Genomic DNA, 17500 nt, shown 5'->3' with positions numbered 1-17500 from the left:
GCAATAATATAGATATAAGGATGAGTGTGCATTATTTTTAGCATTTCCACACATTTTCAAAACATGATCATAAAACTGATTTAACAAAAATCAGTTTCTTGATCACGGTCATGTGTCTGGAAGCTGGAAGCTGATTACACTTCAGTAACCCTAATAGTCTTAGTATGTGATTCTGAGTCTTGTTAAAGGCGGAACCTGTATTTATATAATGATCCTGTATTACTAATGAAGATATAGAGCACATACAAAAGATTGGCACCCACTTGTTTTCTAGTTAAAGAAGTTATGTCTTTACATGATAGATTTTAATGTCTTTTTTTTTTTTACAAAAATGTTTGCAAAACAATAAACACTGACCAAAGTTTTGTACAACTAAAACAATAAAAGCAAGAAAAACAAACAGAAAACAAACAAATGTCAAGTCTGGTTTCAATGCCAAGGAATAAAAATGAATTTTCAAGCAGGCTATGAAGATGTCGAGTGTTGCTTAAGTCGTGATGTGAAAGACCAGACTGTTTTAAAGTTTAGGGGCAGCTACAACAAAGGCTTGATCTCCTCTGTGCCTTAATCTGCTTCTCCATATAACCAGAAACATCTGGTGAGCTGAGCTCAGTAATCTTTTGAGATGTGTACGTAGTTAACAGATCAGAATGATAAGAAGCTGTTAACCCGCTTAAAGATTAAAAAAACAAGCAAAAACTTAAAATCTAATCGTAAAACACACTGTGAGCCAGTGCCTGGAAGCCAAAACTAAGGAAATATGGTCTTGTTTGTGTGTGCCCGTTAGGAGTCGAGCTGCTGCATTTTGGACAAGTTGCAGATGGGAAAGCAGAGCCTGGCTGATGCCCAAATAAAGGCTATAACCAAGCCTGGATGAAATGAAGTGACGAGAGAGGGTGTAACCTTTGCAAGGGCCCTCAGCTGTAAGAAACTAATTCTAACAACAAAAGCATTTATTTCTTTATCAAATATAAAGCTGTTGTCAAACCCCTGCTGTTTTCTGTGAACCACAGCATTATGCTTGTGTGGTGGATTTCATTTTAACAGAGGTCACTCTATCTGTCTCCAGTCTGTTTTCTCGCAGCCTGGGGGTTGAGAAAATGCAGAGGGTTTGTCAGTGGAACTGGGTGAAGGGCTGAATGCTGAGCAGGCAAAGAAGAAAATGTAGAAGAAGAGCAGAGTAGGACTTGGAGGAGAATGGGAAAGGATATAAGATTACTTACGGGCAAGACTCAAGTACAGCAGCAGCTGTTTAGGCTGAGTGTTAGTCATCGCCCTCTCTTCAGTCCCCCCCCCCCCTTTTCTGTCTCTCATGTGAATAGCTCCTGAAATAGAGGCCACTGGAGCGTAGGGGGAAATGTGAGAGCTGGTGTAGACAGAGGGGGGTTGTGTGTGCAAGCAATGTGATATGTGCCAGTGTGAGAAACTTATTCATGTGGAAAGACACAGAGTCAAAGAAAAGTGAAAGAAAGAGCAGTGTGAGGGAGACAGGGCCGCGCTGATAAATGAAAAGAAAGAAAGGAGGGAGAGAGAGAGAGTCTCTCTGTGTGTGTGTGTGTGAGAGAGAGAGACTGAGATAGAGAGGTCTCGCGCGAGAGAGAGCGAGGGGTGGGGAGTCGAGCGCGAGACATGCCCATGCTGAAAGTCTGAATCTGAGAGAGGAAGAAAGCTGGTGAAGGTTCATTCTTGATTTTCCTGTCACAAGTAAAAATAACTTGTATGAAAAGGACGTCTCTTTTCAGTGATCAGTGTTTGTTTTGTCACTCAAATACTTTTTCGATTTTTATGGACCTGAAATTTTTTTCTTGAACCTTTGTGAGCGGACAGCCACCAGATTTTCACTTCATTCATAGTCGCGATAGTTCAGAAACAAACTTCTGTGTGGAACTGTTTTTCCTATTCAGCATGGGATTTGGGAAGGGACTACTTCTGCTTGGTAAGTTTTAAAATGACTTTACCTTGTGTGTGTGTGCGTGTGTGTGTGTAACGAAGTGACGAAGAGTGTGCGAAGGGAAAGTTCAGGGTACATAAAACAAATTTCTTAATTTTATGAGCCATGGGCAAAAAAGAGAAAAAATTAAAAACTCAAGAATTAGAGAACATTTTAATCCACCCAGCATGGTATTAACCAAGTTTGTTACCTCGAAAATATAATATTATTACTTTTATTCTTTTTAAAAGTTATTTAGGTTCATTCTAGCTTACAGTGGTAACATAACCCTGTCAAACAGTGATTGGCACCTTCCTGATGTGCTTTTCCCCCAGTTTCTGTTTCTTGAATGTTGTTCTCTATGGTCCTTTCCCTCAGTCGCGGCAGATCGTTACACAGGTTCTACCAGTTGCCTCTTGGTGTTGAAGGAGTTCTTGTTCCCCACTATCGCTAAGTGCTTGGTTATGTTTTCAGATTGTCCGGGTTTTTTTTTTTTTTTTTTTTTTAGCTTACATTATGAATCAGCTTGAGGTGACTGTTTTTGCGAACACGTGCTATATAAATGAAGCTTAGCTGAACTCTAAGTAGATCTTTCTTGAGGTAATTCGTTTTTGTTGAATGGCTGTGCTTATCAGACTGGTTGGCGTCGAGTAAAAACCTCCAGAAAAACCGTCACATCCTCAGAAACCCTGAACCTGAATCCAGTATCGCTGTTCAATCAGACCGTTGCATATGTCAGCAGTAATATGCAAAAATCACAGACAACGTGCCTCCCCGTAAGAGGAATCTTCAAGTCTTGTTTGAATAAACCGCAGATGTATCAGAGCATGACGTTCGTGTTAGTTCTTCTGGTTTGTCTAGTGGTACACCAGAAGTGATGGTTCATGTAATGTAGGCTGATTTCAGAAGTTCACTTGACTCTATTTTATGTCATCTTTGTACAGATGCCTTACAATATTCTTTAATGAGCTCATGTTTTTATTAAGATAAATACATCTAAAACGTACAAAACAATCATCAACTAAATATATCCATAGATTGTGTATAAAAGTTGTTAATAGAGTACAGGTCTGAAAAGTAAAGACACCTAACACAGGGTGACGCATCTGGCTGCAGAAAGACATCTGATTTTAAAGAAACCTATGAGAAAATGTGTTTGTATTGTTCACTTGATTTATAATCCCAGTGAACACTTTCCTGGTGTGCTTGTCGGCGAAACTGCTGGCTTCAGATTTTACCGAATAGAGTTTGATGTTCACATTTTCAAAAATTTGGCCCCTATTAAAGCCAAATGAATAATAGTGCAGAGTCCAGGATGGCTGCCCTGTGACTGACAAGTAGCTGATGTAAGACAAGAGTCACTGAGGTTTGAGTCGTATGCACAATGACATCTAGTTTTAGCGGGCCAAGGTGGCCACAGACAAAATTGTCAGCTTAAGGCTTTAGAATAAGACTTGACAATTCAATTCAATTCAATTCAATTCAATTCAATTCAATTCAATTCAATTCAATTCAATCAGTTTTATTTATATAGCCTCAAATAACAACAACAGTCACCCTAAGGTGCTTTATATTGTAAGGTAGACCCTACAATAATATATAGAGAAAAATCCAACAATCACATGACCCCCTATGAGCAAGCACTTTGGTGACAGTGGGAAGGAAAAACTCCAGCAGAACCAGGCTCAGGGAGGGGCGGGACCATCTGCCGTGACATAGGGTGAGAGAAGGAAGACCGGATAGAAGACATGCTGTGGAAGAGAGCCAGAGATTAATAACAAGTATGATTCAGTGCAGAGAGGGTGACATCACAATGGTGCTGCGATTTTTATATAATAATAATAATAATGATGTATACTTTATTGATACCTGTGGGGAAATTACTCTCTCTGCATCTAACCCATTCACTCAGTGAAGCAGTGGGCAGCCACCAATCAGGTGCCTGGGGAGCAGTGTGTAGGGACAGTACCTTGCTCAGGGGTACTTCAGGGTAGCCATTCTGTGGATTCGAACCCCCGACCTTCACGTGGCAACACGCTGTCCCTTCCCCATATACAGTCTATGTTTATTTCCTATATAAAGTTATATACACATGTTGCTAATATGCCAATATGCTTGTTCAATGCTCTATAGCACTGCTTCATAAACAAACACAATAAGAGTTATCGCCCACTGCAGTATTTGTTGCTTCTTTTAGTCAACTTTTTGTTGTTGTTGCTGGTTTTTTGGGGGTTTTTTTTTGCATCATAGTTTCACGCTTTCTGTGTTTACCACTTTCGAACCTGTCTGTGTTGAGCTCTCACAATATGTGGCAAAACTCTTCTTTTGTTAAGATGAAACCAGTGATGTGTCGAACATCCTGTTATATCACCCAAGTGTTGCAACTCTGACCTCTTTTGTCAAAACTGAATGTCCCTGGTCTTTGGTTGTGAGGAATATCAAAAAACGAATTCGTGTGCTGACCAAGTCAAAAGTTGGTCAGTAGCCTTTGAATGAAATGAACATTACTTCCACAAGCTGCTCAGTAATGATAATGTGACATAAAAGGCAAAAGGGTCAGTTAGTCCCCTCAGAAGTTGGTGAAAATCTAACAAGTACATGACATTTTTCAAGACATCTTTTGTGACAGCACTAAATATAAAAGTCAACATTGTGTACTATGTGTTAGACAGGAATACTACATGTCTGAATATGTGGTCTGCAACCAATTTTGGCTAGATGTTTGCGCTGTGGTAAAAATAAACAGTTCAGATGAATATAGGTTTAAAGTTGAAATTAACTGTGGCCTACAGAAACCCCTGTCTAACAATAATGACAGGGGCTAAAGCCTTAGTAATAACTGAATGAATGATATCACCAAATGCCAGCAATTTAGTTCTCAAATTAAACATAACATAACATAACAATTTCAACCATAATACCAGGCTCTGTTTTTTTTTCAAATCACAATATTTTTAAATAACTAATATTTCTAAAAAAAAGATGCTGCAAAATAGCTCTTGCATGATTAATTTCCTTGTCTCTGTTCACATGCTATTACTGTAGCCAAAGGCAAACAAAAGCTGGACTTTTTCAAGCAAACTCAAAAATCCCCTTAATTCTGAAACAGGCATGTTGGATGGTAAACATATGACCGATCAACACCTACTAATCAGCTTTACTTCTCACAGTCAGCCCTTTAGTGAAAAGACAACCCGCCTGTGTTTACAAAACTGAAACAGTTTACAGAAGGAAGTATTTATTGTCTATCAAGTCAAAATATACTTCTAGGAACAGAGAGAGAAAAATAGACATGCAGCTTACAAAAGATGGCAGAAAAGGCAGAGGAGTCAATCAATCAATCAATCAATCAATTTATTTATAAGCACATTCAGGTTGACCAAAGTGCTGTACATAGTAAAAAACTAAAAAGTAGATCAAACACACACAAAGACTGAAACAAAACACAATTAAAAGCTAGAGAGTAAAAATGTGTAGGAGTCATACAGCTGGGGCACATGTGCTCACTGGTCAGTAGAGTCGTCTGTATGCGAGCATGCGGTTAGTCTTTAAAAAAAATCAGGTATTGTTTCTGTCTGTGGTTATTTCATCATATAATAAGAACAAGTCGGCCTCGTTCACACTTTCTGTCACTGTTCACTGAGCAACACTGACTGTGTTTCCTGTGGCATTACTCTGGGACAGTTTAGCCTCATCGTGAAATAACAGAATTGTGGTAGAAGAAGGGAAACACAGAAGAAGGACACCGTGTGTGCAAATTGCTAACTGAGGAAGGAAACATAATGACTTTTGCAAAACTGTGAACTAAGCAAATAATTCTGTTTGCATAGTTCACACTTTTAGCAAAGTGATGGATACTTGTAGATGGGAACATAAACAGAGACGTTAAAATGAAGTACACTTTTTGAAGACACAACATATTACATGGCAACTTCACATTCACAATTTGTTTATTTAAAACTTTGTTTCTCTTTATATCAGAAGATGGATTTCCAATAAGATTGTAATTTAATCACATTTCTTTCTTTTGCTTTTTCTCCACAGGGCTAGCATGTGCACTGGGAAATCGTGATCTGGGGTGTAGAATTGGCTTGAGCTACAACAAAACTATCAAAGACTGCACTGGTAAATCTGTCATTACCTATCGTTTTGACTTTTCTTTGACATTTTCTTGCTTCTGTGTGCCGTTTCTCAAAACAAGAACTCTCAGACAAACATGGCATTACCATCATGCAAGGACTCTTAGCATAGTTTAATAGGAAAGTGGCCTTTCTTAATGACATTCTTCTTTATTTTTTCCCATTTTAGGACTTTTAGCTCACACCCAGGAAGGATTCAATTTGAAACAACAGTAGAGGAGTTTGAAATAGTTAGATCATTTCAAATACTAGCAGCTAATTAAAGAAATATGACACAAATAAAATAATCTAATAAGATAACTACCAAGTTTGCTTTAAACTGAAATGATATTTTTTCATTTGTAAAAAAATAAATAAAATAAAAACTTGAATATTATTTTTTACTATCTACTCATGGTTATGTGTTTTCATTTTGTATTTAATCTACAGATATTAATGAGTGTTCAGAAAATCCACCGGCATGTGGGAGTCATTCAAGATGCATCAACACAATTGGCAGCTACTACTGTCAGTGCCTGCATGGATTCATTCACAGTTCAAAAAATGTTAACTTCACACAGGAACAGGGACAGTGCATAGGTAAGTGTGTTTGACATACATTTCTCCAGTCTGCTCTTACCATTGTTTACAGAGATTAGTGACCACAACAATAATGTCAGCAACTGCTCTCACAAGCTTAAAAATTAATTGGGAGATACAACTGCTATTTGTCCATCTCAGTGTTAGTAGCAACAGCAATGAAGCAGCTGTAAAGATGAATGGTGGTTTTTTTGTACGTAGTGTCATCAGTTCAAGTTGAGTGGTGCTGTTCCAAGAAGAGTAAAATTAGGCTAAACGGAGCGTAATTGACTGATTGGCCTGATACCCTAATCTTGTGTTTTGTTATCTGTTGATGGGTATGCTTTATGATTTTGTATTGAAATCTACAGATACAAATGAGTGTATAGGTAATTCATCTATATGTGGGAAACATTCAAGCTGCATTAACACAATTGGCAGCTACTACTGTCAGTGCCAACATGGATTCATTCACAGTTCAAAAAAGGCTAACTTCACAGAGGGACAGTGCATAGGTAAGTGTGTGTGACATGCCCTTTTCCAGTCTGCTCTTACCATTGTTTACAGTATGTTTTTTTTTTTCAGATATCAGGCTTGGAAAGCTCACTATAGTTTGTTTGCTAAAGCTAGAGATCTGGGATTATCTAATGAAACTCAGTTATAGTTGTTTAACCAGATGGTATTACCTGTATGGTTGTACAGGTGTGGTTCCATGAAGATATTTTATTTATTGATGTTTTACATTTTACATTTTTGAAGAAGCTTCTTAAGTTAAATTAAAAAGTGTGCTGTGTATGGAGATTTGGAAAGTTTTAAATGAATTAAAATTGTTGAATGTGGGGTGATTGGTTTCTGCTGTAGATTATTGAACACAAATAGGAATAAGTGATCATTTCTTGTTTAGTTTTTTGAAAAATCACAATGATAAAAGTGTTTTTAAGTCATGGTGAATAGTGAAGTAAAAGCAAATATTAAAATATACACGATTTTCTTATTTATGGGAACATAAAGTGGTGAATAAAAGCAGTAATCATGATGAGGAGATCTGATATCCTGAGGCAAAATTAGAATTATAGAATTTTTAATAATGGTGTTTGTATAAACTACAGAATATTGAAGTGCGAGTTCCAACTGGAATAATTGTTTGTGTAGTTTTGATCATTCCATCTGCTGTTATTTGGCAAGGTTCAGATAGTGGTATCTATGGAAGCCTGTTTCTGCCAGTGAAAAAAAAGTATAACTAACTCAAAATTTAATTACATTTTGCGCAGAGGAATGCGCACAATTTGTTTAGTGCGCGTTCCTCTGCGCCATATCCTTCCGGGTAACAAGTAAATGATGTCATTCACGTAGATTACTGATTGATAGAGCTAACTTGAAATTTCGAGTTACTTTTCTCAAAAATTGTAGTTAATAAGTCAAAAATTTGAGAAAATAACTCGATATTTCGAGAAAATAAGTCGAAATTTCGGTTTACTTTTCTTAAAATTGATACTTTCTATTTCTTTTTTAGTGGCGAAAACGGGCTTCCATAGGTATTGCATGGAGCTGAATATATTAAAATTATGCTCCCCCAGATTTGCTAATTTGGGTTTGAATATTCTCGTCAAGTTCTACTATTTCATACATTTCACATGTGTGTTTATCTGTACACCCACTCAGTACAAACAAGCTCAACATAAAAAAAGGAAATCAAATCTGTCTCCAATAGGAGAGAGCGTGAGATCAGGCTTACAGTAGCATCCAGCCAGCAAGAGAAAATGAAAGCTTACAAAAACTCTGCTAGTGTTGATATGATCTTTAAAAAGTCTTATAGGCCCTTTACATTATGACACAGTGTCATAATGTAAAGGGCAAGTTCTACTTGCAAAGTAGAACTTAGTGATCCCAAAATACAAGACAAGATGTCACAACACCGTTTGCTGGGAAAGTTTAACTCTTTCCTTAAGATCCTTTTACCAGCATCATAAAAGTCACATGACTGTGTGGGTAGCTACATTTCAGAGACATTTATTCTTTTGAAGGACGGACCAATACCTCTTATATTCAGAGTTGTTTCTGTCTAATCAAAATTATTACTTTTGAGGAGTATGAGCCATTACCTATGCCTCTGCTCTATATCCCTACACAGATTTTAATGAGTGCACAGACAGTGAAAATAAAGAAGAGCTGTGTGGACCCAATGGAGTGTGTAATAATATTATTGGGAGTTATTGGTGCAACTGCTCAAATGGCTACACCAATTACAGCGCGGAAAGGACACCATGCTCAAGTAAGTGTGCAGTTTTTTGTTATTTCCTATAAACGAGTGCATTTCACAGCTTTTATGTCCTCATATTCTTCACATTAGGCAACACACCTTTATTGCATTTTTGCAATTTTCCTGACACAGACGTCACTGTATTAGTTGCAGACTATATTTTCACCATCTTTTACACCACCATGTTTAAGTAGTAAGAAAACCAAATTTCATCCACTGCGCTTCCTGAGTAAAGTCCTTTTTTTTCCCCTTCTTAGTCATGCAGCTTGTGGTTTTGCTTTCTTTTATCTTTTGGGACTCAGTTTCGTGTTTGATATCAGGGCTTACTCAACACTCTATCTACTTTCTGTATGAACTTATCAGTTCAAGAATCTAGATTGTGGCTTGTCTTCCAGCACATTGCATAGTTTTGTTCCTTTACTGTGAGATTTTTTATCACACACTCTTTTCATGGTGGAGGCAAGAATCCCAGTCAGCCGGTGTGGTGATAACCTAATGCTTTGTTTTGTCTAGAACTCGATTGTGATAATTTCCGTGCTGAGAAAAAGCCAACACAGGTAAGTGTGGAAATAAAATTATGATCATTATCAACATAATGGAACAATCACAGATATAAAGCCAGTTATAGTTCAAAAATGGATAATACATCTAGCTCAAATTCTGTTTATCAGGTGTTTCAAAGTTACTTATTTATTCTGACAATAACATCTGGCTGGCAAAAAATCTCATAGCACACCTGGATTCGCACACAAGTACACCAGTTTGCTTTGGCACATCACGTAGGACCTGCTCCTCTAGACGACCCTATGGCCTCGCAAGGTTCAAAATACATGAACTTTAGAATGGGGCAGGCTGAATAGTGTCTTTATTCTCTGTCTATGTGTCTCCCAGTTGCTCGGGGGCCTGGCAAACATCATGTCCATGATGAGAAACAGCTGTTTGGCCCTGTCTGGAACTGGCAGCAAAGTAAAGCTTGATGGAGATGCGCTACTGGAGGTTAGGAAAAGATACAAGTATGCATACACTCATAACAAATGCAAATGCGTACGCAGTATTCACAATCGCCCCTCTGTGTCTTTTATTTGTGACAGAAACTTTTCACAGAGACCGATGCGATGCTGTCTCCTGGAACCCAGAACATCGATGAAAGTGTGAGCGGGCTGCTCACTGCTGTGGAGAAATCGATTTTATTCATTGGGCCTCAGCTAAAAGACAACCACACTAAGATGGAGAACAACAAGATAGGTAACACTTTTGAATTAATGAACTTGATGATTTCCATCTTGGGAACTAATAGTTAGGATGCAAAGTGTGTTATGATTTGAAAAGAGTGATTTGCTTGAATAGATGCACAGATTGCTGTTCAAAGAGGAACGACTCGACCAACTGGAGACATTCGTCTGTCCAGTGAATATGCTTATCTGGACACAGACTGGACAACAGCAGCCGGGACGGGAAAATATCCTGGTAAATATCAGTTCTTTTCTGTCCAGTTCAAGTCATAATAAGTTTATAATATTCTAATATTCTGTGGATCTTTTACAGGTTTTGCTGTGGCTGCATTGTTGAGCTACAAAAACCTTGAAAGCTCTGTGAACAGGTCTTTCGAGATGGTCAAAGGAGCTAAAGAAAACGGAGCGGACCCCTCCTACCAGGTCTTCTCTAAAGTTGTGTCTGTGGTGGTCTCAAATCCGTCGACTCAGAAACTGAGCCGCTCTGTCAACATCACCTTCAGACATCTTGAGGTAAACCCACCTGTGTCACATCCACTTTTTTTTAAAATCAGTCATTTACTTCTTTTGAGCTTCACAGTAACAAACATGAGGAGCAAAAGAACAAGAGATGTAAATAAAACATAAATCGCGTCTTTGACATGTTTGTTTTGGTTTTAGGACATAGAGGAATCGACTAACGTGAGTTACATCTGTGCATATTGGACCGAGACAGGGGCCTGGTCCACAGATGGTTGTTCTAAGCAGGACTCCAATGCCTCACGCACCATATGTACATGTAACCATCTGAGCAGCTTTGCTGTTCTCATGGCTCTTCACCCCATCGAGGTAAGAAACAGCTTAAAAAAGTGTAACCATGTAAGGTTTAAGACCTCATCGGTGACCCTGACCCCAAACCTAACGCTATATCTTGATAAAAAAACAAAACAAATTCTGATGCATGTCAGTTTGAAATTTTTCTTGTCCCCTAATTCCCAAGACATGGGAGAACAAATGTAAAATTACTCGGTCTAAAAACATAGGGTAAGGGTCATCAGTGTTCATGACTTAAACCTCAATGAAATACAAATCATTTTCTATTAGAATAGCATTACTTTATAAGTTTATAAGTAAAATGATTTTATGATCTTGAAAAGAAATGTGCAACAAAATGTTATTTACTGGTAACCAGCTGCACTCACATTCACACTTATTGTCTTCTCTTCCAGCACACCTATGGGCTCGAGCTGGTGACTAAAATAGGACTGACCATCTCCCTGTTGTGTCTCACACTCTGCATCCTGACTTTCAAGTTCTGCCGTTCCATACAGGGAACCCGCACCACCATCCACCTGCACCTCTGCATCTGTCTCTTCATAGCTGATCTTATCTTCCTGGCTGGCATTTCTCAAACTAAACCTGTGGTACGTTTCTAAAAGGATGTGACATGTGACATGCTCTACATTATTTAAAGAGAATATGTAAATTCACCAGCATTCGTGGTAACAACAATATCTTGTGCCAGGAACGGCAGCTAATGGCCTGTACTTGAGAATGTGGGTCAAATCATAGTTAATGTAACTAACTAGTTTGTCATATAGTGTCATGCAATATCTTCACATGATACTTATCTTTCTGTGTATCTGCTGTGAAGCAGAGTCTTTCTCACTTTAACGCTGGAGCATTCCTGCAGAAATAAATCTCGAATGGCGCTTTCTGACATGATAAAGCAGAATACCCTTGTGGGTTTTCTAAAGGGGAAAAAATGTACTTTTTAAAAAAATAATCTGTCCGTGAAAATTTTTCACGGACAGATTGTTGGAGTAGGCTCAGAATGGAGCAGAAAATTACAAAAATGAGCACAGGGAAGTTTGTTGCAAAGAAAACTTCAGTTTGAATCAGAATCTATCCCATAACCTAACCTATTCCACATGTGCTTTGCTTGATTATTCCCATTTAGTTGTAGTTAATGCCATTTCATTCATTAAGGACTAATTTTTAATTGAAATAATGTTGGCTGACATTACCTACTGCAGTCACACTTAATTACACTTCACTGTTTGAACTGTGATTGTTTGAATTGTGTAGTTTACACAATCACAACTCTGCAAAAAAAAGACAAAGGCTTGTTTACCTCTTAATGCTGTCGTTTATTCATCTGACTAAGAACAGAATATATTTTGATCAGACACACTGGCTTGTTACAGCAGCTCAGCTATAAACTAACCAATGCAATAATGAGAAAAGACCTGTATCTGAATGAGACCAGAAGAAGTACTGCTGAGGCAGGGTGACAGCTCAGGATGGTACCAGAGAACAGTACCTGGCCTAGCAAGTGTAAAATGCCATTTTTTGGATATTTTAGCACCTCAAAAGTACAAAAACCCACTTATAATTTGTCTCATTAATAATTAGACTGTTTTCAGTGCTCATATGTTGCAAATGGAAGTAATACAAACTAACTGTAAACAATGATGAGCTCAGAAAACCGTGGGAGGATTTCAGCCTTGCCAGGAGCATCTGCCAACACTGAGAGAAGGTGTCCTTGAGCTGATAAGCTTCCACAGATACATGGATAACAAACTGTGATAATTATGGCAAGTGGATAATTACTTAATAATGCAGACGAGGTAGCAGCTTGCTGGTTAACCTGATGCTTCTTTTTAGTTCTCTCTCTGTTAATCTATTGATCGGTTTTGGGATTCAGCAGAACACAGGCACCGAGGAATTATCTGTGGTTAACTCTGACAGCAACAAAGTAACAGCCGAGCCTGGCCACTGTTAAAGTGTTCTTAAAGTGTTGCTGTTGGCTTGATTTGTCACACCTTGTGCTTTTCACAGCTGTCAAGAGTTACTTTGTAGTCTCTTCTCCTTCAGAGAGATCACATGACTGAAGGTTCCCGATAAGCAAAAATGATGTCTGACCTTGAAGCATTACATGCTAAAATGGTGTATTTTGTTATCCTTGTCCATATGAGTTGAGCAGAATTGGTGCTGTGGTACTGTGTTTTCTGATGTTTATGTACATCTTTGCTCCATTAATACATTGGCAGTAAAGATGTAAAATGCTGCTAAGCTACTTATTCATGTGGTCTTAATTACATTTGGAGAATAGAAAATGTTTGTGTGAATAATTCTCACTCACAGAAACATTGCAAGCAGCTGACTGCTGTACGATCGGGGATAGAGCGGTGCTTTCTCCTCTCTGACGTGTTCTTTTTCTGTGTCCTTTCACATTACAGGGTGGCTGCAGGTTTGTTGCAGCAATGCTCCATTTCTTCTTCCTGGCGGTATTCACCTGGATGCTGTTAGAAGGGGTGCAGCTGTACCGTATGGTTGTTCTGGTGTTCAATGCCACCATGCGGCCCCTCTACCTATATGCTGTGGGCTACGGGACGCCTCTGTTTATCGTCGTTATATCCGCCTGCGTTAGACCAAACGGATACGGCACTAAAAAATAGTAAGTCTTCCAGTAACTAAAAGTGATGACCAGAGAAGCCTTGTCTGTGCATGTGTTTCTACAGTTGCTTAATAGTAATGACATCAGTAGGTTGCATAAACTTAATGCTATCTATCTCAGTGAAGCAAAGAACATCCTGTTGTGAATGTGTGTTTTATCACTAAACGTAGCTGCTGGCTGTCCACGGATGACGGCTTCGTCTGGAGCTTCTTCGGGCCTGTGTGCTTAGTCATCTTTGTGAATGTCTTCTTCTTTATCATCACCGTCTGGAAACTTGCCCAGAAGTTTACCAGCCTCAACCCAGACCTCTCCAACCTGCACAAAATTAAGTCAGTCTGTGTATTAATTTGAATGTGTAACCCCTTCCACTGCATGACCAAACTGTGTAACTATAAAACGTACAATATGTAGATTCAATATGGCAGCTTCGGGACTGGGAATTGCTTTGATAGAAAGAATACGTTTTGTGAGGGGGAAAAAATGGAGGGAATGTTTTCTTAGTTGTGACAGCTCCCTGATGAGCTTCTGTTAATGGATTTTGTCTCGCCTGTCTACCTACAGTAGGCTCATACTTAGCTCATGGACCCTCCGCTCATAGCTGCAAAAAACATTAGAGTTAAAAAGAAAAAGAATCCCTTGTTCTTTTTGCTAGTCGATCATGAATGATGTGTAGTTCAGTCTAAGGAGTTGGGAAAGTGAACTTCATGTGCCAGAAACAAGAGAGAAAGATGTTTTTTTTCAGTAGAGGAAAAAGTCAGAAGGCATTAAATTATAATCCAACAATTTCTGTCTGTGGAAGAAAAGTCTCTTTTTCACATTTCGATCTTCTTGTTTGCTAAATGGATTCTTGGCTAAGTTGGTAACTTCAGCTAGGCTGGATAAATAAATAGAACAAAGGAGCCATACAGAGCAAACTGACAGAAACTTCTTTTTAAGAGTGCCTCTTTTAATCTCTCTTTTATATTTATCATTAGCCTTTGGCTTTTCTGCTTCCACATACATTCAGCAGAAAGCAAAGTGAACTAAAATGATCTGTTCTGTAGCTGCTTTGCCTAGAACACATGTGTCATTGTGTTCTTTCACTTTTAATGGGGCTTTCCAAACACTGATGTAGTAACTGAGTCATCCGTGTGTAACCTTTACCATTCTCTGGTAATCTTTATTGACTTACCGTTTTTCCCATCCTTCTTTTCCGTCTGCAGAGCTTTCACTGTGACAGCTGTAGCCCAGATGTGTATTCTGGGTCTGATGTGGGTATCTGGGGTCTTCTTGTTTCAAGAGGATCCCCCTGTTGCAGTGTCGTACATTTTCACCATCTTCAACAGCCTGCAGGGCGCACTGGTCTTCATCATGCACTGTCTGCTGTCCAAACAGGTACGAACACAGTATATTTGTGTAAAGCTTCATGTGGACATGATGCTAAGACCGAAATGAAAACAGCATGAAAATGTATATTTAAATAAAATCAGTGAAAAGGGCAAAAGCAGTGACAAACATGCTAGATTGTGTCAGTATGCGAGGTGGCAACACAGATTTGTTTCTTAATGTTCTGTTGCCCTCTGTAGGTGAGAGAGGAATATGCCAATTTCCTCTCCTGTATCTGCACGTCACAGAAGAAGAGATACTCAGACCTAAGCACCACAAATCCCTCCAGCAGTCAATCACAAGTAAGCATGCAATAATACCACTGGATATCATCATCGGTCACAAGCACACTTTGTAGTGGAAAGTAAAGAACTGCATTTTCTCACTGGTAGCACTTTGGTACTTTTTAATCTAATAGGGGTGTGTAATTATTAGCTTTAAATTACTCTGTGTCTAACCGTGTGGTTTGTCTCCCTTTAGGGTTCAAAGAGTGGGCAGCAAACAGGAGAATCACAAATATGAAGAGCTCAAGCTAAAGCTTTCCTCCAAAGACTTAATGACTATCACACATGCAGCCTAATTTGTCACCTACAGCAATTCTTCATTTAAACTTGATTCCGGTGAAGTCTAAAAGCAGTGACTCACTAAATGACTACACAATGCTGGCTGGGGGCTGTTGGCAGATTCACCAACACTCGGTGACTTGGGGAAAAAAAGAAATAAAGTGGTTCCTGGATATTTACATTTAAACTATATTTTTTAGTTTTATCCAAGTCCTCTTAAAATCCTTTATTTCAAAATAAAATGTCATTCTTAGGTACTGATAGCAAGCATTTATAGCTTGTCTTTAAAGTGTCACATCATAAAACAGTAAGAAATGAAATTGTGACCTGTTAAGCACAGGTTATTCCTCGTAGGTAACGTAATGTTAATGGGACCAAATTTCAGTTCAATCCAGTAGCATCGTTTGCTACTCACAAGGTCGCAAGGTCCGATTTACCTCCTGAATATGGTTATTTTCCTCATTGTTTGTGTGCTGTAGTACTCTTTGTAGTTCAAGGCGTACTGGTAATGACAGATTTTTATCACTGAGTTAAAAAAAAAAAAAAGTCACAGGCATGAAAAAGCCGGCTATTAAAAGTGTTTATTCAGGAGTGTGAAAGTGAAGCTGCTCGAGTGGCTTATTGGTTCACGCAGAACATATCACAGTAATAATATAAGCTGTATTCCTTTCAAAGTCATATGATATAATTATGTTAGTATTTATTTTCAGTGCAGACAATAAAGTCCATGTTATGTAGGCTACAAGAAAAAAATGAGCATGCAAATTGTTCTGTTTTACATATTTGTATTTTTGTTTTTGCATAAATGGCTGTTTGTATATAAGATTGGGAATGTTTGCTGTTACTGTCGGATAATATTTGTTTCCATGTACTCTATTTAACAGTAGGCTGCAACGGAAGCAGCTTACCAATGATGAGTTTCCCCTTGTTCCCATGTGGGTTCTTGCAAGGAGTTTATGTCTGCTTCTTTGATTACGAACAAAGCAAGTGTTTTTAAAGAAAATAATACTTGTGGCTATTTTCAAAGACTCGCCCTTGATTAACAACTGAGCTGTGCCTTTTTTTCCCCACCCCAAGTGCATATTTCAAGGGTTTTCTTTTTATTCTCAAAATTGTGAACTTGAAATTCTAAATCTGTCCCAAAACGAGTGGGCAATTCACAAAAACAGACCCACCCTACTGATAAGCCTGCAACTTCCTGCAAGCAAACTGTGTTTAAGCCTGTGAGCAGTCACAATGTGCCTTTACACACTCTTAGTTACTGTAAAACTTAAGCGATGGGAGCTGTACAGACCTGAATTTGTTTATTTTGTTGCACTTTTCCATGATGATAAATATGATGATCCCGCGCCTCTTTACTCACACAGTGCACCAGCCTCAGTTACAGATCCTGGAGAGTAAAAATAAACTTTTTAATATATTTCCAGTTACAGAAAAAACAAAAAGCGACAAAGATGTTAGTATGAGGAAACATTTCGATTGTTTTATTGTCTTAATCCTTACTGCGAAATATATTAAAGTCACCTCGCTGTTGGTTTTAACATCTACCCTGTTCTTCAGTTGGTAAGTGTGATTGCACTTTTATGGCCATCAAACCTTTTTTTCATACAATGCTATGGATATCAATGTGAAAATAGCTACATGCTTTTTTTTGTAGTATTGTGAATGTAAGTTATATGAACTTATTTTTTTTACTTTGTTCTGTTTATATTTGGTACTGTTTTCTTTGAAGAATGTGCATCATAAGATTTATTAAAGCTTCTATTTCATCTGAAAAGAAGATTGTGGTTTATTAGCATTAATCAATAACACACCACCTTTTTTCCCCATGAATGGACCTGATCCATGATCCATCCATCTTCTTCCGCTTATCTGGCACTGAGTTGCTGTTGATGTAAATTCCAAATCCATCCATTCTTCCATGGAATGGAACGATTTATAAAGCATAGTTTTTTATACTGCTTGTGAATCCAAATAGTCTTTTTTATTCTTTATGGATTTTTTTTTTAAATTT

General features: G+C 38.2%; 1 protein-coding gene across 2 annotated transcripts; it reads left to right on the top strand.

Moving 5' to 3' along the window:
* The first annotated feature begins 1395 nt into the window (after positions 1-1395).
* adgre5b.1 (adhesion G protein-coupled receptor E5b, duplicate 1) lies at positions 1396-17266 on the top strand. Of its 2 annotated transcripts, XM_082535474.1 has the most exons (17): positions 1396-1936; positions 5975-6055; positions 6499-6648; positions 6999-7142; positions 8759-8899; positions 9401-9444; positions 9779-9883; positions 9979-10132; positions 10235-10354; positions 10433-10632; positions 10780-10947; positions 11328-11522; positions 13341-13558; positions 13729-13887; positions 14761-14932; positions 15124-15225; positions 15404-17266. In XM_082535474.1, exons 1-17 carry the CDS (start codon positions 1906-1908, stop codon positions 15443-15445), a joined length of 2226 nt encoding a protein of 741 aa, XP_082391600.1. In that variant the 5' UTR covers positions 1396-1905; the 3' UTR covers positions 15446-17266. The 2 variants fall into 2 exon arrangements, with proteins under 2 accessions (XP_082391600.1, XP_082391601.1); XM_082535475.1 differs by lacking the exon at positions 6999-7142.
* Positions 17267-17500: the final 234 nt, after the last annotated feature.

Source organism: Aulonocara stuartgranti (assembly GCF_965226115.1).
Source record: "Aulonocara stuartgranti genome assembly, chromosome: 6".
In the NCBI taxonomy this organism is placed as follows: Eukaryota; Metazoa; Chordata; class Actinopteri; order Cichliformes; family Cichlidae; genus Aulonocara; species Aulonocara stuartgranti.
This window is presented reverse-complemented; position numbering and strand designations above follow the sequence as displayed.